This window comes from Cetorhinus maximus, chromosome 20 (assembly GCF_964194155.1).
Source record: "Cetorhinus maximus chromosome 20, sCetMax3.hap1.1, whole genome shotgun sequence".
NCBI classification, from domain to species: Eukaryota; Metazoa; Chordata; class Chondrichthyes; order Lamniformes; family Cetorhinidae; genus Cetorhinus; species Cetorhinus maximus.
The window spans coordinates 33465032-33490172 of NC_135898.1; the positions used below are offsets into that span (position 1 = coordinate 33465032).

Sequence of the window (25141 nt, forward strand, 5' to 3'; positions counted from 1 at the left end):
CACACAGTGACCATGAGTTTACTGATACAGATCACACAGTGACCATGAGATTACTGATACAGATCACACAGTTACCATGAGTTTACTGATACAGATCACACAGTGACCATGAGATTACTGATACAGATCACACAGTGACCATGAGATTACTGATACAGATCACACAGTTACCATGAGATTACTGATACAGATCACACAGTGACCATGAGTTTACTGATACAGATCACACAGTGACCATGAGATTACTGATACAGCTCACACAGTGACCATGAGATTACGGAGACAGACAGATCAAACAGTGACCATGAGATTACTGATCCATATCACACAGTGACCATCAGATTGCATATCTAGATCACACAATGACATTGAGATTATTTATTTAGATCACACAGTGACCATGGGAATACTGGGATAGACAGATCACACAGTGACCACGAGATCACTGATACAGATCACACAGTGACCATGAGATTACTGATACAACTCACACAGTGACCATGAGATTACAGAAACAGATCACACATTGGCCATGAGATTACTGATACAGATCCCACAGTGACCATGAGATTGCTGATTCACATCACACAGTGACCATGAGGATACTGGAATAGACAGATCACACAGTGGCCATGAGATTACTGATATAGATCACACAGTGAGTATGAGATTACTTGGACAGACAGGTCACACAGTGACCTTGAGATTACTGAAACAGATCGCACAGTGTCCATGAGATTACTGATATAGATCACTCAGTGACCATGAGGTCTCTGGAACAGACAGATCACACAGTGACCATGAGATTGCTGATTCACATCACACAGTGACCATGAGATTATTGATACAGTTCACACGGTGACCATGAGATTACTGAAACAGGGGTACACATCAAGAAAAGTTGTAAATGTGTAGTTTTAATCTGTTTATATTGGTTGAAGTTAGAAGTTCAAGTCTTCCTGAGCTTTTATGTGTTTTGCAAGTTACAGCGTTTAGTGACATCTTGCTAACATGACGATAAAGTGCCAAATGCTGTCATCAATTATGTTTAATTAATATATAACACATTAACCCATTTAGGCATAATCCTCTTTAGAGCACCTCAACTACACTATTCTTGCTTTCCTCACGGTTTGTAGCTTACTCTCCCATCTTTTCTAAACCAGCATTGGCATGTCTTCCCTGAGTACCTCCTGACTGTTTGGCTCAGTTCCCAGAACACACTGTTTTTACAGATTATTAATTCATTAATGTCTGTTCACAGGTTCCAATCTTGTCCTGTGTGTGACCTATCAGAAGCTGCATCATTTCAGATTCTTATTTTTACTATGTATGATTGCCTTTAATATTGAGAAATGTTTAATAAAGTTAGGAGAGTTGTCAGGCTCTTCACCACCTGGCCTACCCCGACATCAGCGATTAATTTAACTCTTTTAATTGAAGAGTTCGCCTGTTTCTTTTGCACAAAGAGGGATGATTTTTGATTTGATTTGATTTCCGGCATCCCCTTGGCAATGATGGAGTTAAAAGTGAACAGTTAATATGATATAGAATTCTTGCCAATGTTTCTAATCTATTTCCATGCTCAGCCTATGATGTAAGGTGTTTCGATCAAACACCGCTTATTGGCTGAAGTGAACTCTGCCCAGACCATAAGCTTGCAAGAAACCAGATAATATATCTACATTGCAGTAAGTTGGACTGGCGCACTCAGCAGCAGTGACACCTCATGGCGGAAGGAAATCACACAGAATCAAATACATTTCCTTCACAAAATCACAGATCCCATAACTGAATGGCTGTAGCAGTGTTCAATCAGACCTGTTGCAAACTAGTTCCCTGTTTCTCGCACAGTATATCTTTTCTATAAAGAAGATCATAATCATTAATATTAATAGGAAGCAATGTCAGCTGCTGATTGCCTGAGAAACTGTTTCCACTGCAGAACGGTTGCTAACCAGAGAATGCAGATATTAGGCAATTGGCAAAAGAATCAGAGGGGGTAATGGGGCTAAATTCTTTGACATGACCAGTTGTTATGATCTGGAATACACTGTCTAAAAGAATAGAGAAGCAGATTGAGTAGTAACTTCCAAAGGGAAATTAGATACTTACTGAAGGGGAATAAATAATGGGGCTATAGGGAAAGAGCAGGGGAGTGCGTGTAATTGGATAACTCCTTCAAGAAGCTGGCACAGGCACGATGGGCTGAGTGGCCTCCTTCCTTGCTGTATTATTCAATGATCCTATGAAGATGCTAGTTGTGTTTTCAGATATCAATGCATTGATAGAGTGCAATAAGTATACAAGCCACTGATTAGCAAACGCAGTGAAGCATATTAAAAATAATTAGAAAATTAGTATTTCAAGCTCTATATATGAAGGATTGCTTTGTAATTGTGCCTTAGACTATTCTGAAGAGAATACCTGATTTATTCCAGAGCTGTACATCTGTTGTGATGGGGAAACAGCTGTCCCATTTGGTCTTGAGCAGAACTATGAGGTTTAAGTAACTACCCAAGCGAATAAAGGAATTCATTGCTTAGTGTGGGTTTGATGAACAGAGATAGAAACTGCTGAGTTTATGAAGTAAATTTGCTGTATTAAGAAAATATGGTTTTTATTGATCTGTTTTGGACCAGTTCTGCTGCAGGCTGATGGAAGTCAACTTTTCAGATGGTTTGTATTCACATACACACTCTGTTTTATGTTAGGAACATTCTATAACTCTCAGCGACTATAGCTATTGGGGTATGTAATCCCTTCAAAATTATTCATCACATTTCTACCTTGCACTGAGAAGGGAGACCTGACATTTCCTTATTTATGCTGCTTGTTGTGGCTAAAGGTGTTGGATTACATGATACTAATCATGGTTAAAAACCAACCATAGTAGGCCAATTCATTCTCATAGCTTTTTTTAATGCACTGGGTATTGGTCCAATAACTATGAAGTCAGAATGCTGCTGAAATAGCTTTACTGAAGCTGAAAATGAAGCTTCATCAGTGATCTTTGTCACTCAGCTGCTGGAAGGTCTCAAAGGACAAAGGGACAGATCATTGGCTGAAGTGAGAATTGCCCAGACTTGCAATAAAACAGCTCAGATAATGGTCTACATTTTGTAGTCAGTGGCGATTATACCTACACTTGCTGTCCAACAACAGAGGCCTCCTGTGTACCCATTTGCCACCAGCAGGATAGTTGCTTCATCCTACTTACTCCTGCATGGTCTTTTTTTAATTCTTTCACGGGATGTGGGCGTCGTTGGCTGGGCCAGCATTTATTGCCCATCCCTAGTTGTCTTGAGAAGGTGCTGGTGAGCTGCCTTCCTGAACCTCTGCAGTCCATGTGGTGTAGGTACACCCACAGTGCTGTTAGGGAGGGAGTTCCAGGATTTGAACCAGCGACAGTGAAGGAACGGTGATATATTTCAAAGTCAGGATGGTGAGTGACTTGGAGAGGAACTTCCAGGTGGTGTTGTTCCCATCTAATGGCTTCCCTTGTCTTTCTAGATGGTAGTGGTCTTGGGTTTGGAAGGTGCTTTTGAAGGAGCCTTGGTGAATTCCTGCAGTGCATCTTGTAGATGGTACACACTGCTGCTACTGTGTGTAGGTGGTGGAGGGAATTAATGTTTGTGGATGGGGTGCTAATCAAGCAGGCTGCTTTGTCCTGGATGGTGTCGAGCTTTTTGAATGTTGTGGGAGCTGCACTCATCCAGGCAAGAGTGCATCACACTCTTGACTTGTGCCTTGTCGATGTGGGCAGGCTTTGGGGAGTCAGGAGGTGAGTCACTCGTCACAGGAGGGCTGACAAGTGGCAAGTAACATTTGTGCCACATTAGTGTCAGGCAATGACCATCTCCAACAAGAGAGAATCCAACCATCACCCCATGACGTTCAATTGCATTACCATTGCTGAATCCCCACTGTCAATATCCTGGGGGTTACCATTGACCAGAAATTGAACTGGACCAGCCATATAAATACTGTGGCTACAAGAGCAGGTCAGAGACTAGGAATCCTGCAATGAGTAACTCACCTCCTGACTCCCCAAAGCCTGTCCACCATCTACAAGTCACATGTCAGGAGTGTGATGGAATCCTCTCCACTTGCCTGATTGGGTATGGCTCCATCGATACTCAAGAAGCTCAACGCCATCCGGACAAAGCAGTCTATTTAATTGGCATCCCACCCTCCACCATAAACATTAACGTCCTCCACCATAGGTGCAGAGTGGTGGCAGTGTGTACTATCTACAAGATGCTCTGCAGTCTAAGACACCACCAACTAGAAGAACAAGGGCAGAAAGCAATGGGAACACCACCAGCTTCAACACCCCCTCCACGTCATAAACTATTTTTGGAAATATATCGCCATTCTTTCATCGCCGCTGGATCAAAACCCTGGAACTCTCTCCCCAACAGCATTGTGGGTGTACCGACATGACATGGGCTGCAGTGGTTCAAGAAAACAGCTCACCACTGCCTTCTCAAGGGCAATTAGGGATGGGCAATAAATGCTGGCCTAGCCAGCAACACTCACATCTTGTGAATGTATAAAAAATGCAAACATCATGCCATTAAGAGATAAATTACATGAGAATAGTGAAGCTTTAGCTTTCTCTGGTATGAGTTTAGTGAGTATCTGTCAAGTACAAGTTCACATGTTCCGTGGGCAGAATTTTTCCCATGTCGGGCGGGCACACGCCCAACCTGAATGGGAGAAAAATAGTGCGCGATGACATTGGGCGAGTGTCCCGACGTCATTGCGCACTCGTGCGATATTTTGGTCAGCGAGCGCGTGTGAGAGGTGGCAGCACGCCCACCGACAATTAAGAGGCCTATTAAGGCCCTTAATCAATCAATTGAATTGAAATTTTTTGCTGCCTGTCCAACTAACGGTTGGCGGGCGGGCGAATAGGCCAAGCGGCCTTTGCATTTTTTGCAAAAACTCATCCACAGGCTGGATGAGGTATCGACTGTTGATTAAAAAAAAGCTTTTAAAACTCACTTTTAACATGCCCCTGCTCATGGGACAGCGTCACATGTGACATGAGGGGACATGTTTTTGTTAATTTTTCCATCTTTATTTGCAAAGTTAAAAATCTTCAGCTCCCTGAGGCAGCTCTGTTTCTTCAGGGTCCTTTCTGTGAGCTCACCCGTGTGCATGCGCTGACTTCTGCGCTCGCCCTCCTCCCCCTCCACCCCAGGCAGCGCTGGGTGTTTCAGTGCGCGGTTCACGCTGGCTGGCTGTTAATTGGCCAGCGTGAAATCACGGTCGGAGCCCGATCGCGGGCAGCGAGCGGTTTCACGGCCACTCCCTGGCCCGCCCGACAAGATAAAAATTCTGCACCATGTTTTTGAACGCTGAATCTCTGGGTTAGGTACAGGTGTAGAGTAGCTCTGGAAGGGGTAGGGTAACTCAGACAGCAACTTTCTGATTTTTATACTGTACTGCGCACGTACTAATACCGCAAGTTCACAGAATCACACAGTGCAGGAGAGGCCCTTCGGCCCATCGAGTCTGCACCGACATGTGAAAAACACCTGACCTACCGACCTAACCCCATTTACCAACACTTGGCCCATAGCCCTGAATGTTATGACGTGTCAAGTGCTCATCCAGGTACTTTTTAAAGGATGTGAGGCAACCTGCCTCCACCACCCTCCCAGGCAGCGCATTCCAAACCGTCACCACGCTCTGGGTAAAAAAGTTTTTCCTCACATCCCCCCTAAACCTCCTGTCCCTCACCTTGAACTTATGCCCCCTTGTGACTGACCCTTCAACTAAGGGGAACAGCTGCTCCCTATCCACCCTGTCCATGTCCTTCATAATCTTGTACACCGCGATCAGTTCGCCCCTCAGTCTTCTCTGCTCCAACGAAAACAACCCAAGTCTATCCAACCTCTCTTCATAACTTTAATGTTTCTTCCCAGGCAACATCCTGGTGAATCTCCTCTGCACCCCCTCCAGTGCAATCGTATCCTTCCTATAATGTGGCGACCAGAACTGCACTCAGTACTCCAGCTGTGGCCTCACCAAGGTTCTATACAACTCCAACATGACCTCCCTACTTTTGTAATCGATTGATAAAGGCAAGTGCCCCATGTGCCTTTTTCACCACCCCACTAACATGCCCCTCCGCCTTCAGAGATCTATGGACACACACGTAAAGGTCTCTTTGTTCCTCAGAACTTCCTAGTGCCATGCCATTCATTGAATACATCCTTGTCAAATTACTCCTTCCAAAGTGTATCATCTCACACATTTCAGGGTTAAATTCCATCTGCCACATATCTGCCCATTTGACCATCCCATCTATATCTTCCTGTAGCCCAAGACATTCAATCTCACTGTTAACCACCCGGCCAATCTTTGTGTCATCCACAAACTTACTAATCCTACCTCCCACATAGTCATCTATGTCGTTTATATAAATGACAAATAATAGGGGACCGAGCACAGATCCTTGTGGTACGCCACTGGACACTGGCTTCCAGTCACTAAAGCATCCTTCTGTCATCACCCTCTGCCTCCTACAACTAAGCCAATTTTGAATCCACCTTATCAAATTACCCTGTATCCCATGTGCATTTGCCTTCTTTATAAGTCTCCCATGTGGGACCTTGTCAAAGGCTTTGCTGAAATCCATATAAACTCCATCAACTGCATTGCCCTCATCTACATACCTGGTCACCTCCTCAAAATTTTCAACCAAATTTGTTAGGCATGACCTCCCTCTGACAAAGCCATGCTGACTATCCCTGATCAAACCTTGCCTCTCCAAGTGGAGATAGATACTCTCCTTCAGAAATTTCTTCAATAGTTTCCCTACCACTGACGTGAGACTCACTGGCCTGTAGTTCCCTGGCTTATCTCTACAACCCTTCTTAAGTAGCGGAACCACATTAGCTGTTCTCCAGTCCTCTGGCACCTCCCCCATGGCCAGAGATGAATTGCCCCTGCAATCTCCTCCCTTGCCTCCCTCAGCAGTCTGGGACACATATCATCCAGACCTGGAGATTTGTCCACTTTTAAGCCTGCCAACACTTCCAATACCTTGTCACTCCCTATATCAATTTGCTTAAGAACCTCGCAGTCTCTCTCCCCAAGTTCGATACCTTCATCCTCATTCTCTTGGGTGAAGATGGACGTGAAGTATTCATTCAACACTCTAGCGATGTCCTCTGGCTCCACCCATAGATTGCCTCCTTGGTCCCTTATGGGCCCTACTCTTTCGCTGATTATCCTCTTCCCATTGATATATTTATAGAATATCTTGGGATTTTCCCTACTTTTACCAGTTGTTTTCCAATTCACTGTTAAAAATGGGTGAACGCTTAGCCTCACCGTTATTCCGACCACAAAATCCAAGCCAAAATATCAGGATTGCAATAAATGGGAATGTGTTCACTCACCAACACTTACAATGAAAGATAAAAAGAAAACAGCCATATAAAAATGCATCTTATAGAATCATACAATGATACAGCGCAGAAGGAGGCCATTCAGTCCATTGTGGCTGTGCCAGCTCTTTAAAAAATTTGTCCAATTAGCCCTTATCTTCTTCTCTTTCAATTAAACTTTATAACAGAAGGACTGCAACAAGATCCGATAAAACTATTAGCGAAATAGTCAAATGCCAGAGTGTATTTTTTGAGATGAAATTCCTAACCCCCATGTGCATTTTATAAGTATTATAAATGATGATTATCTATATTTAGATTTCAAATTTAAGTGGCTTTTCAGAGTGTAAAGATATACACAAACCTGCAAAATTTGTGTAAGAATAGCAAAAGTACTGGTGCAAATTCAGAAATTATTATTTTGTATTCTGCAGCTTGTCTTAGCTCATTTGAATCATCTATTCTCCTGGCGTCTCATTAGGTTGATGAGGAAATCTTGCCCCAGCAGGAAAACAGGCTGGAAATTGGATGAGGCTGAGCTCAGAATGAATGCGCTTTGATCTAACCGACACTAAATCCCCTCAAAGGCATCCATGACATTCTTGGGATCGTTCAATAACCCAAACGGCCGTGCCTCTGTGCACTTTGTTAGCGGATTTGTGTAGGTTTTATAAACTAAAGTGGCAGATGTTTATGTTGAACCCTTCAAGAACTCCCCAATACAGTCTCACAGCAGAGTACCTATAAGAAGGCAGCAACTGCTGCTTAAATTACCATTTAACAAAAGTAATTTGAAAGAGAAGTAAATTCCTTTGGCATTGGGAACTACCCTGGTGTAGAGTTTACAGAGTATTGAGATTAGACCTTTGCTAGTGGAGTGAAGCTCCTGGTGACCCCGGTGCATGGCCTAATCCCATTGCATGTTGCCATTAAACTCTGGGTGCAGCATGGTGACAGTGTGTAAATTCAGAACAACAGACAGGCAACAAGACATGACACGACACTCTTACCTTTCCTTTTGGTTAGGATCCCCACCAGCAATTTGTGCACAAAGTAACCAGCAGCAACTTTACCACACCTACTGCAACAGAACCAAGGCACACTCCACATAGCTAACAAAGCCCGCTATTTAAAGAGTATCTTATCATGTCTCAGAAACATTGCAAAATGTTTCAAAACATCTGAGCACTAAGCTCCCCTCTTTTACTATCTCTTTGTCTTCTCCAAGGTCTCACTTTATCTGTCCTCTCAACAGCCAATCAGTGCACTCTCCTCTCTCTCTCCCTCCAAACCTCTTTCTTTCAACCTACTCCTCTCTCTCTCCCTCCAAACCTCTTTCTTTCAACCTATCAGCTGGTGATTAGTCTGCTCCTCTATCCCTCTCTCTCCACCTTAACAGGTGTTAAGTGTGTGTTCTCTCTCTCTCTCTCTCTCTCACTATCTCTCTATTTCTTTCAATATATCTCTCTCACTATAGCTCTGTTTCTTTCACTATCTCTCTCACTATCTCTCTCTCTCTTTCTCTGATTACCTCTTCCTCTCTCTCTTGCCCTTTCTCTCTCACTATATCTCTTATTCTCTCTCTTACTATACCTCTCTTCTATCTTTCTCTCTCTCACTATCTCTCTTTCTCTCACTAGATATCTCCCTCTTACTATCCCTCTTTCTCTCTCACTACCTCTTTCTCCCTCTCTCTCCACCCCTCCAATAGATGATCAGTCCATTTCTCATTCAGATGGATCCCAAATTATTTATCAATTCTCTTGATGTGCCAAAGGTTCCATTCATTACAGTGAACACTGCAGGTTTCACTGCATCATCACAAACTTTATCCTGCTCTTGGAAATATATAATGTTTATTTAAATACAATAGTAGCAATCCTCACTGTTTTTGTATTTTCAGTGCCAGGATCCATCTTGTAAACAAGACTTGTTGGCGTACCTGAAGCAAATCAAACTCTACTCCCATCAGCTCAAGATCTGCAGCAAAGTCAAAGCTGAGATTCAGAATCTGAGCGGAGAGCTCATTATTTCTGCAGTGAGTAAAACCTCATCAGTACGGACTCACAGGGAGACACTTAATCGACACACAGGGAGCCAGTTCATAAAGATGTATAATATTTATTTGTTATAAAACCATATTGCTTATATTTTGCAAGCATTAATGTGATTTAAGGTAATTGGCAAAAGAAACAGAAGTGAGTTGAGTTTTTTTTTTACACAGTGAGTTCTTATTATCTGGAATACATTGCCTGAAAGGGTAGTAGAAACCTACTCAACAATCTTTTCCAAAATCAAACTGGATTTATACTTGAAAAGGGGAACATTTGCAAGGCTATGGGGAAAGAGCAAGGATTAATTGGATAGCTCTTTCAAAGAGCCGGCACAAGTAAGATGGCTCCCTCTGGGCTATACAAGGCCGATGGCCCAAATGGACTTCCTCTGAGCTATATATGATTCAATGATTCTAATGAGACAAAATGTGGTCCCAGATCTGATTTCGCAGGTCCTTACAACAGGTATGTCAAATGGATTGGAGGTCTGATGCATAATATGCAAGGAATGATTGGATTATTATATTTTTGTGAAAAGTGTAAGGGCCAGGTTGGCCTTTTGCAAAAGGTTCAAAAAGCTCAGGCGAAATGTGCTTAAATTGCTTTCATCAATTTCAAAAATGCTTTAAACCTTGTGCATCATGCCACCCTCATAAAGAGGTGGAGGCATTGCGAAACAACATTGCCAAATCTTCAATTTTACCATGATGTGTTTTCTAATTCTAAGGTCCCTGTCAGCATAGGTGAAAGATTCAAGAAGAGTGTATCAAGGTTGTATCCTGTCCTATTTAGCATCTTCATCAGTGATGTATTGGGCACCGTGCTATAGGATAGTCTCAGAGTATCTTTTCCAGGTATTTTGGAAAGAACTGTACTTCCTCTTTTCACAGTCAATGTCGTGTTGCTGGCAAATTTGCATAAAAGTCTTGTAAGCTCCACTCTTCATTTCAGCAATGGCGACCAGATGAGATATGGGTAAAGGTAAATACAGCATTTTTGCAAAGTTCATGAAGCGATCTCAATGAATTGAGTGGAGGAATTTGCTGTCACAATTTCATACCATGGAGTAGCTTGGGTACAATTGTTCAGGAGCATGCTGTGAAGGGGCTAAAGAGCACCAATTTTCTTCCTTACTCTTCAAATATAGCAATGGAAGTTAAGCTTGTGTACAAGGCATCCAAACAATTCTCCTTCATGACTCCTGGCCATGCAACAGAAAGACTTGCCTTTGCATGTGCAAGAATCAGGACCAAACTGTGAGATAGATATACAGTGACTAAAGGACACAGTTCTAGTGAGTTTAGGTCGAAACCTATATTCTGACCTTGTAATCAACCTTCTGATCTTTTGCTCAGCCCAAGCTTATGGCAGGCACATTTCTTTGCATGAAAACCTGGATTAAGCAGCCACTGATGAATAAGTGCAACAAGGCCCTACATGGTTTGAAAACATGGAATATCAAGGCAGTTGGCACATTGCATGTTGAGCTGTGTGGCAACCCCACCATGGTGTTGGCATAGATCCATGTTTCAGGCACTATTCGCATTGAGTTACAGAAAAAGAGAAGTCAACAGGGTCATTTTTGGTGAATATGCTATAATCAGAAGAACCGGGCTGGGAAACACATTTTGTACTATCTCGGGTAGCTCACCATATCTAACGCCACCTAATGAGAGCTCAAAATCAAACTCGTTGGATGTTGATTAAGAGCAGAGGAAAACCCCCCCCCCGCCCCCCCCCGCCCCCAGGACAAGAAAAGACAAATCCATTTTCTGAGACCAATCTTTCCTACCATCTATCTGTGCATTGAACATCTCTGCTACCTGATTCAACAGGTAATTCCCAGTACTTACCACCCTTTGTGAAAAGAGGTTCCTTCTGTTCTAAATTTATTTTTCTCGCTTTTATATCTGTGAACTGTGTTCTGATCATCCTGCCATTTTTTAAAATGGTATCCAGGTTTTACCTTGTCTAAGTGCATATACTTCAGCAATGTTTCCCAGATTTCTCCCTGTATATACTGACCTTTTTTAGCCTTTACTCACAGATCGTCCAGGCACCAAATATGTAGAATTATTCTGGATACTTTTCTCTGCACCTACTCCAAGGCTTGGCCCTCCTCTTTTGCAGCCTAGTCACCAAACCTGGATCTAATCAGCAAGTCATAAATGTCTAAAGCGTAACCTTGTTAGGCATTTGTTTCACTGTCCTGGCTATATACCCCAGCATTTGTTAATTGTCTGGCCACATTGACAAAGATGAAGTTTTTTGTCACCCCCAAGTCATTTCAGAGTCATCTTGTTCTAATTCTGTTCTTTTTAATTTTTATTTAGGACAGAGACTATTTTGCCCTGATGTACAGCATTTCATATGTGACAGTATTAAATTTCATTGGCCAATAATCCACTATTTGCCAAAAAATCCAAATCTCTCTACAAATCTTCAGCTTTGTACTTGCTCTTTTTAAATACCTGTGCTGCTTGTGTTAGTATTAGACATAAGTTTAACAATTTTGCTTCAGAATCCAGATCAGTGATATAAATGAAGAGCAACACTGCTTAAACCCTTCACATTGAACATCACAAAGCATTAAACCCAAATCCCTGAGTCTGTCAAAACAGTTTTGTTTCATAATATTTCATCAACTTTGACCAACTAGTTACTATCCTCTTTTTGGGCGTGTGGTAATGGAGGAGATGAACTGGGTCTCTTTATGGTCAGGTTGCATCCAGGATATCACACCTGGCAGTGGGACTTTGGACCTGTCAACCCTCGTGCCTCTTTAGGGCTCCATTAGTGATTGATCAACAGGTCAGGCTCATTAATGGGATCTGGAAGAGATAGCCTGTCAGTGGGATTGGGATTCTTCCCATTCGTCCAGGTAACCTTGCATGCCAATGCCCTGTTGTGCAGGGCTGTCCTGGCTGGACACACAATGAGAAGATTACCAGTGCTCTATATTAGAAAATGAATGGTCTTGGTCAGTTCAACTCTGCCAGTACCCCATGCACACTTAAGTCATCCGAACATTGGCTTTTGCCAAGCTGTGCCCAGGTTCCCTGTGCTTAGGTAAAGGGCTGAAGACTGGAGGTGGGGCAGGGGTGGCCTTCAGGGGGATAGTGCGCATTAAATGTCAAGCAAATGGAAACCCTCCTCTCATAGGTTTCTGAGCATGGTTTCTGTGCATGTCAGTCACCCAAATGACAAACATTGCATTCCATGAATCTCTTTTTGTATAATAAATCCTTGGCAACAATTTCTAAAAACTGCAAAGGAACTTTCAAAGTTTGACCAACTTTAATGCTCAGATTTCATTCCACCTTAATCATCCTAATTTTAGCACCACTGTTTTAAAAAGTATTGATACAGCAATGTTCCAGAATTTATCCCTTGGCACTGCACTTAACACAGATGCCGTCAGAATTTTTGCCACTGAAAAGTATCTTGTGTTTCCTGGAATGGCCAGCGAGCACCTAGTGTTTTGAAATGTGGCTGTTTAAATGCATTATTCAGCTGCCTCACTTATGCACTCAGTCCTAATATGAGGAATGCAGTCACAATCACCACAGCAAAGGTTCCCCACTGGGCTGACTTATTGCTGGGTGTGCAGTAACAACTGATGTCCTTCTCAGCCATACTCCAATATACCAATGAAGGAATGGATCGACATTTGCTTCTCTTTATACAATGAATGATTTTAGAAAACAGACATCTTAATCAGTCCCCGATCCGCATCAAGTGTTAATACAAGACAGTAGAGGTATGCAGTGACAGGCAAGATTTTTATTTCACAAGTAGTCATGAGGCAGCATAAATCATTTGTGTGTTCTAGTTACATAAACACTTTATTTAAGATGGCTGGTCTAAATTCTTTACTTTCCAACAAGAAGATTATAAAAACATTGAATGGTTATGACACAGAAGGAAGCCATTCAGCCCTTCCTATCTGTGCTAGCTGTCTGCAAGAGCAACTCAGTTAGTTCCAATCCCCTCACCCTTTCTACACAGCCCTGCAAATTCAGACAATTATCCAATTCCCTTTTGAAAGTCCAGATTGAATATGTCTCCACCACCCTCTCAGGCCCACCACCCAATAACCAGTGCAGGTATCCCAGATCATAACCACTTGCCGCATAAAAGAGTTTTCTTCATGTCACCTTTGGTTCTTTTGTCATCTTAAATCCTCTGGTTCTTGGTCCTTCCACCAAGGGAAACAATTTCTCTCTATCTACTCTGTCCAGACCCCTCATGATTTTGAACACCTCTATCAAATCTCCTCTCAGCCTTCTCTTCTCCAAGTGGAACAATCCCAGCTTCTCCAATCTGTAACTGAACATCCTGGAACCATTCTGACAAATATTTTCTGCATCATCTCTAATGTTTTCACCTTCTTCTTAAAGTGCAGTGCCCAGAATTGAGTACAATACACCAGTTATGGGATCTCATACAGTGTGGGGGTTGGGTTGGTGTGAAAGGGGTAAAGGGGGGGGTTAGGGGGAGAGGTGGGAAAGGGTGCATCATCCACAGGGATCCTGCTGGACATCAGCCCCACTCCAGGGTCTCCACTCACTGGAACTCTCTGGAGTGGGTTGAACACTGTATATTCTGCCTGAAAAATAGGCTTACTCCAAGGGCAATGACTTCTGTATGAAATTGTTTGTGTGTATAACATCCAATGTGCATTATTTAGCTAGGAATTTGCAATGTTCTTGAGGTTATGATTTGAAACACGCAAAGGGTTAGAAATTTGATAAGACCCAATAACCAGTGCAGGTATTGTGATGTGTGATTAACCAGTGTCCATTGAAAGTAATGCAACCAGCACACAAACTTCATGCTGCCTTTTCATTTCCAAGTTTGTGACATGCAGAAACATGCTGCTGAGTGGCTGCATGCTCAGAAGGGGGCATAATTTCATCCGAGGTGAGCACCAATTAAAGCTAGCCTGTGCTATTTGGAGGGGAGCTACATCCTGGCTGCAGAGCTCATTCAACTGATTGCAAAAGACATTTGGAGCAGGACAGAAAGAGGACTCCTCGGTTCTTGGATGCAGCACTAGCGGCCTTGATGCAAACGATTGAAAGTAGAGTGGGAGGCACTCTAGATACACACCACAAAAGCAGTGAGGGCAGATGGCCACAGAGGTCAATGCTGAGAACCTATTCTCAAGGAGCTGGATACTGTGCCAGAAAAATATCAAGGACTTCACATGAGTGGTCAAGTCAATGAATGCGTCTTCAAATGCCCTACCCTACTGATTGCACAGCCAACCTCATACACTGCACCACAACCCACTCACCCACCCATCACAATCTTTAGCAATCAGGACTCATGCCTAATGGTCATATCCTTTGGGGACATATTCTCAGGATAAGGGACCAATCATTTAAGGAAATTAGGAAAAATTACTTCACTCAAAGTGTAGCGAATCTTTGGAATTCTCTACCCCAGAGACTCATGGATGCTCCATCCTTGAGTACATTTAAGGCTGAGATTGGGGGATTTTTGGTCTCTCAGGGAATGACGGGATATGAGGAGCGGGTGGGAAAGTGGAGTTGAAGCCCAGGATCAGCCGTGGTCATACTGAAATGTGGAGCAGGCTCAACAGGCAGTATCGTCTACTCCTGCTCCTATCTCTTGTGCTCTTGTGTTCCATCTTACTCTCACACATGCACCACTGCTCCAACCTCACACCCGCATCTCACTGCTTCCAAATACCTCCAGCTGTTCAGCTATGACAGGTACATCACCCAAAAACATTGCAATGCACTCACTGACACTTTTCCCCCTCTCATGCAGGACAAGGTGGCCAATAGCAGGAGGCAGCGGCAGAGAACTGGCAGGGAACAGTCAATGGCTGTATGTCCTCACCTCCTTGGAGGAGACAGTGCTGTGAGTTATTGGTGCAGCCATCACAGAGGCCATGGCAAATGGCATGGATGAAGTCATGCAGGATGATGCCTCATACGTCCCCTGAAATCCCACTTCACCCTCATCCCACAATCTCGTGTGATGTATAGGCTGCAGATTCTGGAAATATACACCTCCTGATTCCCTCCTCCCCTCAGCCCAATTACCCCCTTATGCATTTATGCTTTCAGATACCCAGGAACTGCCCCCTGGCCAGCCAGTTGTACCAGAGGATGAAGTGCCAGAGAAGAGCAACCTCTGAAGAAGAAGCGCCATCGCTTTACCTGACAACCACAGCCACCAGCTCAGATACTGGCACTGCGCATAAATCTGAGGGCAGAATAGGGATAGGATCTGTACATGGTGATTCACTTGGCAGGAGTGGTCTGCAGCCTTCGGGGGAAAGGATAGTGTGGAGTGCCTGTTCCCAGAGGACGAGGTCATAGATCAGTTCTACGATAGAGTACTTTGATAGGGTGGGAAAAGGACACAGAGATGCTTGATGCACTGGCAGGCCTGTCAGAGAGCATGGAGGGGCCTGGGAACACTTGACACGGGGCTGTGCACAGAGCTCGGAGCCCATCATTTCCAGCATGGAAGTGGTGGCCAATTTCATGAGAACACTTGCCGACCCAATTTTGACAGATTTTCAGTCCCAGAGTTGGGACATTTACCGGCTCCGCAAACCCGATCCAGGAAAAGAGGCCCAGAAGTTGGGATTTTCATTCTGGAGGGGGCAGAAACTGGGGTCGGCACCCTCAAAACAAGTGCAGAGGCTGCCAGGTGCAGAGGCGGGCTGGCCAGGAGGCCTGCCTCAGTGCTCTAGCACTGTGTGAAAGACTGAAAAAAACAATAAAACAAAAAACATCCCTCCAGCCCCCAGCCCACCCCCATAGACCCCCATACTCTCCATGCCAACCCATGCCACTGCACCTAACCCCATGTACCCCAATACCCCCATTCCACCTTATGCCCCTCTACCTCCTCATGGCTCATAATCTCATGCCAATCCATGCCCCCCACTTAACTCCATGTCCCTTTATAGCACCTTTGCTAACTTAGTGCCAAATCATGCCAATCCATACACCACCATTTGCCCTTAGCCCCTTCATGCCAAATCCCCTAGTATCCATTGAGAGCCATGCTGACTTAAAAAAATTATATATCTATATTAAAAAGCACTCCCATTGATTTAAAAACTATTGAATACTTTGAAATTCCTTCAACTAATCTCTTATGAAAACAAACATCTCCATTCTATAGCCACTTGTAGCTGTCAATCAAACTGTTCACTTAACAGGCACCCCACTGTGATAAAGGTAGATTGTAAAGTCAGTCATGCAGCACAAATCCTATAATGATAACCCTCAGCCTTATGTCAATAGGCACAGTGAAATAGCCATTTTTTTTAAATCCCCAGGTGTTTTAAATTTAAAGCTCAACAGAGCTAAATCTCTTGACAGCTTTGACAGTCAAAATGAGCTTTGACAGTTCCAATGAGTTTATGTACTTTTCACACACATTCATATCTAATTTTAACAATTCCAAAGGACATCTGGCCTCTTGCAAAATGTACCTTAGCTCCCTGTGCTGATGCAGGGTGTGGGTAAGCACTGTGACGGGTCTTCCAGGCTGCTTATTTCCAGCTGTTCAATGGAGGAGGTGTCCTCTTGGCTGGATGTGAGGATCTGGATGGAGCTGAGGGACTGGCTGGCTGAGGGTCTTGGTCGCTTGGCAGAGCTTGGGACGATTCTGTCCAGATTCCTTTCCGCAGCACGCAATTCCTTCCAAACACCCACCACCACTCCTGTTGGACTTAAACATTTCCCGCAACTCCCCCAACAACATAATACTTCCATAAACGCTGCAACAGCAAATTGCCAAAAACATCTTCCCCGCATGTTGGACGCTGATGCCTTCAAAGAGCGCTGGAGAGAGGGTTTCCGCTGCACACGTTTAAGAGAGTTGCAAGGTCCAAAATGGCAGGTTGTGTACCAAACCAGTGTTAGATACTGTCTGACATCACAGTCTGCCCACTCGGCATACTTCCAGCGCACACCCGTGCTATCACGCTTCACAAAATGGCAATTGGCACAGAGCATGCCAGAAGTGGGTTGGAGCGGCCGTCCCCCTCTACATTTTTTATCGCAATCATCTCCTATAACACTGAGACCACAGGCACTGTGGAGACAAATTTTCTGACCAAATTTCTCCAGTTCATCGCCACCAGCTCATTTCGTTTCGGCCCCAGACTTCCACACTGTATTTCTAGCCAATGATTTTTTTCTCTATCTTTTTCCTGCGGTTCATTTACAGAAATGCCCGGAGGTTAAAGCTTTGTGTGACAGAAGGCAGGAACATAAATCCTAGAAATTGAATGGAACCGAGAACCAATCTTCAAGTTTTCAGCAGATGTCTAAAGGGCAGCCGTTGATTGAAAAGTGCTGTATCAGGGAGGAGGTGAAACCAGTCTAGGCTGGAGTCCCAACAAATAATAAAACCTGCAATGGTTCATTTTGTGGAAAGAAGGGACCTTCTTGGAAAAACTTTCTGATCGATAGCTATACCAGTGAGAGCCAGCAGGATCAGCTGTGAAAGAGAGAGGGTTGAGTAACTATTGCAGTATGGTATTACAGCAGTTATAGCTTAACAACCTGAATATTTAGAGTACAAATCCTACACAATAAATTGTGAAATTGGTTTCAATAAAGCCTGGCCATTTGTATGTGACATTCGGAATTCTAGAATATTCCATTTTATGTGTTTTACTGTTATTGTAAGTTTGTTACAAATCGGATATCATTCTAAGATGATGCTCCAGAAATCTATAACTGGGGTGGGAGTGATCCAACTTAGTGCTGAAGGTGAAAATCACCCTTCTCCCCCACCCACCATTTGCAATGAATAAGCAACATATTGAAATACACACAATTCATGATTTCACTTCATTAATAATCAATGATTCTAGAATAGACCTTTATGTAGGGTGGATTGGGGAAGCAGGGAAGGGAGAGAGGGCGATCTGGACTCAGTTTGAATTATTCTGATCAATGGCTTTGATAGAAGTCAGCAATTAAACATAACCCTGCCCAGTGACTCATGAAATTTCCTGTAGATCTCCCTATGGACCCATGCATTGAAAATCTGAATAGCTCCTGTCAACCTGGGATCTGGTTAAGTATAGGATTGGGCATGCTGATAAAGGCTCCCTTTTATATCACCTGTTTCATGACCCTCAGGACATCCCAAAACACTTTACAGCCAATGAAATAAGGTGTAGTTATTGTAATATAGAAAACACTGCAGCCAAATTGCTGACAGCAAGATCCCACAAATAGCAATGGGATAAATGATTAAATGATGTGTTTTTAGTGATGTTGTTTGAGGGAAAAATGTTAGCAGGGTATCAGGGAGATCCCCGTCCCCCCTCCCACTTGCTCTTCTTCCAACAGTCTTATGGCATTTTAACATTCATCTGAGAGAGCAGACAGGGCCTCAGTTTACAGTTTCATGCAAAAGATGGCACCTCCACCAGCGCTGCATTCCCTCAATGCTGCACTCGAGTGCAGCCTACACCATGTGCCCAAGTCCTCGAAGTGGGACTTGACCTTCTGACTCAGAGACCTGGATTTTTGCTCCCGCAGCAGGTGTGAAGAGTTGGGAAATTTCACTGTTCCTTGGAGCCACCTCGGGAAAAAGTGACCCAAATGGTGGGAACTTCATTCCGGGGGTAAGGGCACACTGGAGTCTGGCCCACCACCCCTGGAAACAATTCAGAGGTGGTTACAGGGGCTGCCAGGTACCAAGGCAGATTGGTTAAAAGGCCCACTTCGATTCTGTGGGACTTTGTCCCAGTTGTTTTGTTAAATAATAGGTCCTCTAGACCTCACCCCTCACACCCATTACCAGCCCCCAGCCACTCCCATGCCTACACATGCCAACTCATCCCACCCACAATGCCACACCCACCACCCTTTTCCCTTACACCCTCCATGCCAATTCATCCAGTATCCATCATGGACAGACCTCAGGAGCCCATGCTGAGATGAAATAAAATGAAGTTCTAAATATCTATTACAGCCTTCATTATGTTATAAATAACACCCTCAATCATGAAAGCCCATTCAATATATTTAAATCCCCTCAAGTATTTAATCCTTTATAAAAAACAACATTTGTATTTATAATCCCACAAATACGACATCTAATCCTTTAATAACCTCTTAGAGCTGTCAGTCAAAATGTGAACTTACAGCCCCCACACTCTGATAATGACAGGCTATGGAAGCAGTAATAATGCTATAATGATTGTAATTATATCAACAAATACCTATTGAAACTGCAAGCACAGATCTTTTTCAACTCACAATCAGGCTGTGTCTTTAATGTTTAAAAGGTTTGACTGCTTGACAGCTCCACAGACCTTCTCTGCCCTTTACAAGCATTTATGTCTACACTAAAAGCTCGCAACTCACATACTGTGGGATGAGGCGCTTGCTCCAGTGAAAATGGGGTCTGTTTGAACTCAGCACTGAGTTAAAATGGCCCTGCTGAGTTCAGGTTTCCTCCATGCGTGTCTCACATCCCGCCTCCATTCCCCTAATGGGGAAAACGGGACCTGTCAGAAATGGGGGCAAGACTTCCAGATCCAGTTCCCAGCACCACTTTGGTTACACTGTGAAGTCTCCACTACGCAACAAAAATCTAGGCCAGAGGCTAGTGTGCTACCAACTGAGCCAAGGTTTGCATCTTGGCATTTGAAAAATAATTACAGGCTGTGTTAGAAAGCTGAGAACAAGAAAAAGCACTATTTCTGAGAAAAATCCTAGCTGTTTATTTGGAGGTTGGCGACACCTTCTTTCCACACCCCTCCCCCTCTCCCAGACTTGCTCTACTGGAGTTCATTGCTTTGGACAAAATAGAACATGAAATGAGATGAGGATGAATGTTTCCTGACATTTCGCATGTAGTGATCTGCACAGACTTGTCACAGTTTGTTGCAGGGAGTTGAGGTGGGCGTAGGATTAGGACTGAGTTCCACCGATAGTTGGTTTAGTATTTTATATTTACTCTGTCATCATTCAAGAATCGCTGGCCTTTGCTGTCTTTTTGCCCTTGTGCTTTCACTGCTGTGTTCTATACTCAGTGAAACGTTTGCAAAAGGATTCAAAGACTGGATTGTCTGCTTGAATAAGCAATTTTGTTTGCAACACCAGTGGTCCATTTTTTTTAAATGAATGTATTGATTTAATAACTCCCTAACATTGCCTGGATTGAACCAGGTCTTTAGGAGCTAGTCTGTCCTTTCATACACTTTCATAGCACTGCAGTATCTTTTTACTTTAAAAACATAGATAGTTGTCTAAAATGGGCACCACTGTTCCAAAACATGAGGGACCAGCACTCCAGGGATTCTTCCATTTAAATACATCAAATTTACACCACAGAAAATTTTTCTCACCATCAGCTCAGTAAGCTAATCAACATTGAATTTCATTCATTGGGCACAAACTAGCAGCAAACACGAAAAAAACACAGCTAAGTTGCCAAAACATTGTTTTCTGGCTGGGAGCAGGCCATGTTGTTTCTTCAGCCACACCTGAGTCAATGCAAATCAAAATTAAAAATTAGTACAACAAATACAGTAAAACAAAATATTGCTTTTGACTTTCCTTTGAAGCTTTTTCCTTTCTGCTTTTTTTTGGCGGAGGGGGGCCTCTGTCACTAACAGTGAGGGAGCTCAGTCCCCAGTCATTGGGTTGGCAGTATTGATGCTCCAATGGGCCATCTAGGCCATAGTTATAAACTCGAGTAGCAGACATTATTACACGTGAAACTGCACGTCAGGTGTGTTAATTTGTAGAACCTGTCTTGCTAAATATATAGCAGTAACTTATAAAGCAGATAGATGTAAATGAATACACAGTGGCAATTACATACATGGAATTAACTAAGGCAGAACTTGTTGGAGGAATTATTATTGGAAAACAAAACCTAATTATGGGAGTTATAAATGTGTAGCAATGACAAAGATTGCAATCCAAACACAGTGATCTTCTCTGAATTATTACTGGAAAACGAAACCTCATATAATTGAAAACTGGGAAATTGCAGTAAGCTGACATTGGCCAGAGGGGCAGCGAGGGAGATCCAGTAACTTGGCACACACACAATAATAATAAAATGCATGGAGCTCCCAAATAGCAAGCAACATTTAAAGGAATAAGGGTATTTAAGCAGTTTTCAGATGGAGTGAAAGTGAATTCTGCCAGATACCAAACCAATAACATACAAGAGCAAAATACTGAGGATACTGGAAATCTGAAGTTAAAAATAAAACACAAAAAGCTGGAAATACTCGGCAGGTCAGGCAGTACCTGTGGAGAGAGAAACAGAGGCCCAGATTTTCACCACGATGGAGAGAGAACCCAGCGTTTCCCATCTTCGTAGGCATGGGAGTGGAGTTGGTTCAGGGTTCACACATGCATGAGTGCCATCCCCATTTTGTAAGGGGCCTTTCTTCAGATGTCCAGGTGGTATGCCCCTTTTAATATGGAAATGGTGGCCCAATGACATAAATAGGACCCCAAGCGCCACTTTAGGTCAGAATGGATTGGATCCTGTGCAATTCTTAATCCATGGCGATGGAAGAGCCCGGCTAAGATAAGTGCCCAATTATTTTTGTGGGTCATGGAGGAACAGGAATTCTCCTTCTGGGCCTACATGAACAGTCTGGGTCATTGCTATCCCAGGATTCCCATGATCTGTCATCCCATTCATCCCCTGAGCTGCCTGTCTTTGCCCACCCCCACCCCTAGGGGCCCAATCCTCTGCTTAACTTGAAAGCTGCCCTGGCCTGATCTTGAGGCTCAATCCAGAAAGCTGCATCAGGAGCCCTGTTTGAAAGAAAGAACTTATATTTATATTGTTAATTATATAGACCTTGGGATGTCCCAAAGCACATTACAACTAATTAAGCACTTTTTAAAGTGTTGTAATAGAGGAAATGAAGCAGCTATTTTGCACACAATCAAGTCCCTTGAACAGCAATGTTACACATGATCAAATAACCTCTTTTAGGATGTTGTTAAGGGATGGATATTGACCAGAACAAAACTAGTGCCCTGGGATGTTTTACATCTTCCTGACAGGGCAGATATGGACCTCATTTGAACTTTGCATCCAAAGGATGGCACCTCTAACAGTGCATTCCTCAGTACTGCACCCTGTGTTGGCACAGATGGTATTTACAAAGAATGTACACCACAGAAACCAATCATTCAGCCCAAATGGCCTATGCCAAAATTTATCCTGCACACATCCTCCTCCCAAACTATTTCATCTAACCCTCTCAGTCTCTAAAATGGATATTGCAGCCACAGTCTTCAGACTGAGAGGCACGGGTACTACTACTGAAACACAGCTAAGACCCTAACACAATCTGTATTATGAATTTAATGCTAACAGAAACCAGCAAAACATTTGCAGTGAAATTAGAGTCTTCACTGCGACAGTACTTCATTAAATATAAGATTTCCAGTTATTCTTTTACCAAAGGCTTTAACAGAATCAAAACTTCTGGAAAAAGCTACATAAAGCTGACCTTATATAATAACAGGCTGAGGAATATAAACACAAATTTTGTCAAACGTCTGGCTTTGTCACTTGTTTATATTCATAGAATATGAAACTATAATTGGGAACTGTTTTCTCCTAAGCAAGTTTACATCTAATAGTCTCAATGTTATTCGAGGAATAAAAATTCGATTTCCTTCAAATCTGCCTGTTATAATTTCAGCATCTATCATCGGAGAAAACAGCTTCCTAACTGCTAATCTTGTTCCATGACAAAATCTTTGTTTAGGATTCAAGTTTCGTAATAACATTATACGTGCCCTTCCTTGAATCTAAACTTGTGCGGTGGCATGCCCAATGGAGTTAAACTATTTAAAAACTCTGGAGAATTCAGGCTGTTATCATCTTCTTTGTCTATAGAGTCAATGCTGATGTATTATTTTAATTCACCTGACAGCTCTTCTGAAACCTTAAATGTATTTCATCAATGGCAAATAGTAGCTGCCCACTGGGTAAAAGCATATGGCAGTGGTGTACTTTCTGCTGCTTGTTGAGTGCGATAATCTCAGTGAGGCGTTGGCAGCTGAGTGGGTTCAATACTCATACATCTCAAACTGTAATGTAATTGAATGAGCAGGATCAGGTATAAAAAACCTTGCTGTTAGGAAACAATTCCCGAAAGCAACATTTATTTTTACAAATTGGCTATCCCACAAAAGAAAAGATTTATTTCCACTACTGATTTCTGTCCCAGTTGAAAACGATACCTGTTGTATATTTTATATCTTAGAATTATGCAGAGATAACACTAGTTTCTATATGCTTAAGAAATTTTATTCACAGTGCTTTAAAATGTCTACTCCATGCTTCAGCTCTGGCTTCCAGCTCTTTCTACAGCTTTGTTTACCTTTCTCTGAGTCCACACCCAGGCTTAATCAATCAAGTACAGTGAGTATCAATAGTAATCAGATTCACATAATTGAGCATAGAACAACTGAATTCAATAATGCCGTAAACTAAATATGCCCACGTGCCTCCATGTGCACTGGATACTGCCCACCAAATAAACCCACCAACGGACACATGCCATTAACTGATCAACTAAAACAGTATAGACAGACAAAAGCTGTGTAGTATTATTATAAATTGTACAAATCACTGAATTTACCCATATTCTCATCAATATATTCTTATAAATTCCTCCTGCCATGATCTCCTGACACTCCTTAATTTCACATGCTTATCTACTCAACAGCATTTGTTTATCTGTTTTACATCAGTTTATCACAGTTTTACATCAATGTTTGAAGTCGAGAGAGAAAAGAGGGAAATACACCATCTTGAATGAGAGGAAGCAGATAGAGACCCTTGAAAGATGGGAGAGTGGGAAAGAGAGTGAAACCCTTTTGAGGAGAACAAGTGAAAGTCAAGCTGTTAAAGGGAGTGGTAAACACACACCCTATTTGATGTTGAAGGGAGGAGGGAGTCAAGATGAGAGACCGCACTGATTATGAGGATTTGGAGAAAGAACCTGCTCAACAGAAATGAGGAGAAGAGAGAGAGAAAGATTGAAGTGTGAAAGGAAGAGCTTGAGAGAGTGAAAGTCAGATGTAAGAAGGTAAAAGGAAAGGCAAGGGAAGAAATTCTGTTGTGTTTCTGTTGTGAATGAGAGTGATAGTTGCCTCAGAGCTTGGTAAGCCATGTTCTTACAGATTGTATCCTTCAATTCAATAGCATGGTATGATGTCAAAAACGAAACACGTAAAAAATGGAACATATCAAGCAAGGGTAAAATGTGCTAAAATTCAGATCAAGCTATATATTGATTGTCTCCTTGTCTCAAGCGGCGTCTGGCCTCCACATGATACCAAATTTAAATGAAACACTGAGCACATTTGGATTAATAAACCATTTGCATTTTATGGTGAAGAGACTTGCCACTTGCTGTACACAATGCAATGGCACTGAGAGAAATTTCAGCACTGCACAGAGTTCTAGGAAAATGGAGGAAACTCCCAGAACATATTCCCATAAAAGGAAAGGACAGGTTAACTCTCCAAATCTCAGCATTGCATGGGGAAGCAAACAATCTCATATTATAGCAACAGAAACAATTGAGGGAGTCAGATCAATGGCACATGGTGGAAAACAGTAAAGTTAACATCCATGGGCGGGATGAGGTTTCATGAAGGTTTT

General features: G+C 42.8%; 1 protein-coding gene across 1 annotated transcript in view; it reads left to right on the top strand.

The window, feature by feature from the left end:
- The window catches only part of LOC144695011 (catenin alpha-3-like), a 1693436-nt gene that overhangs the window by 1652287 nt on the left and 16008 nt on the right, over positions 1 to 25141 (top strand). Inside the window, exon 17 of the mRNA XM_078565866.1 lies at positions 9310 to 9444. Coding sequence (XP_078421992.1) covers positions 9310 to 9444 — 135 coding nt within the window. The remainder of the gene's footprint in view (positions 1 to 9309; positions 9445 to 25141) is intronic.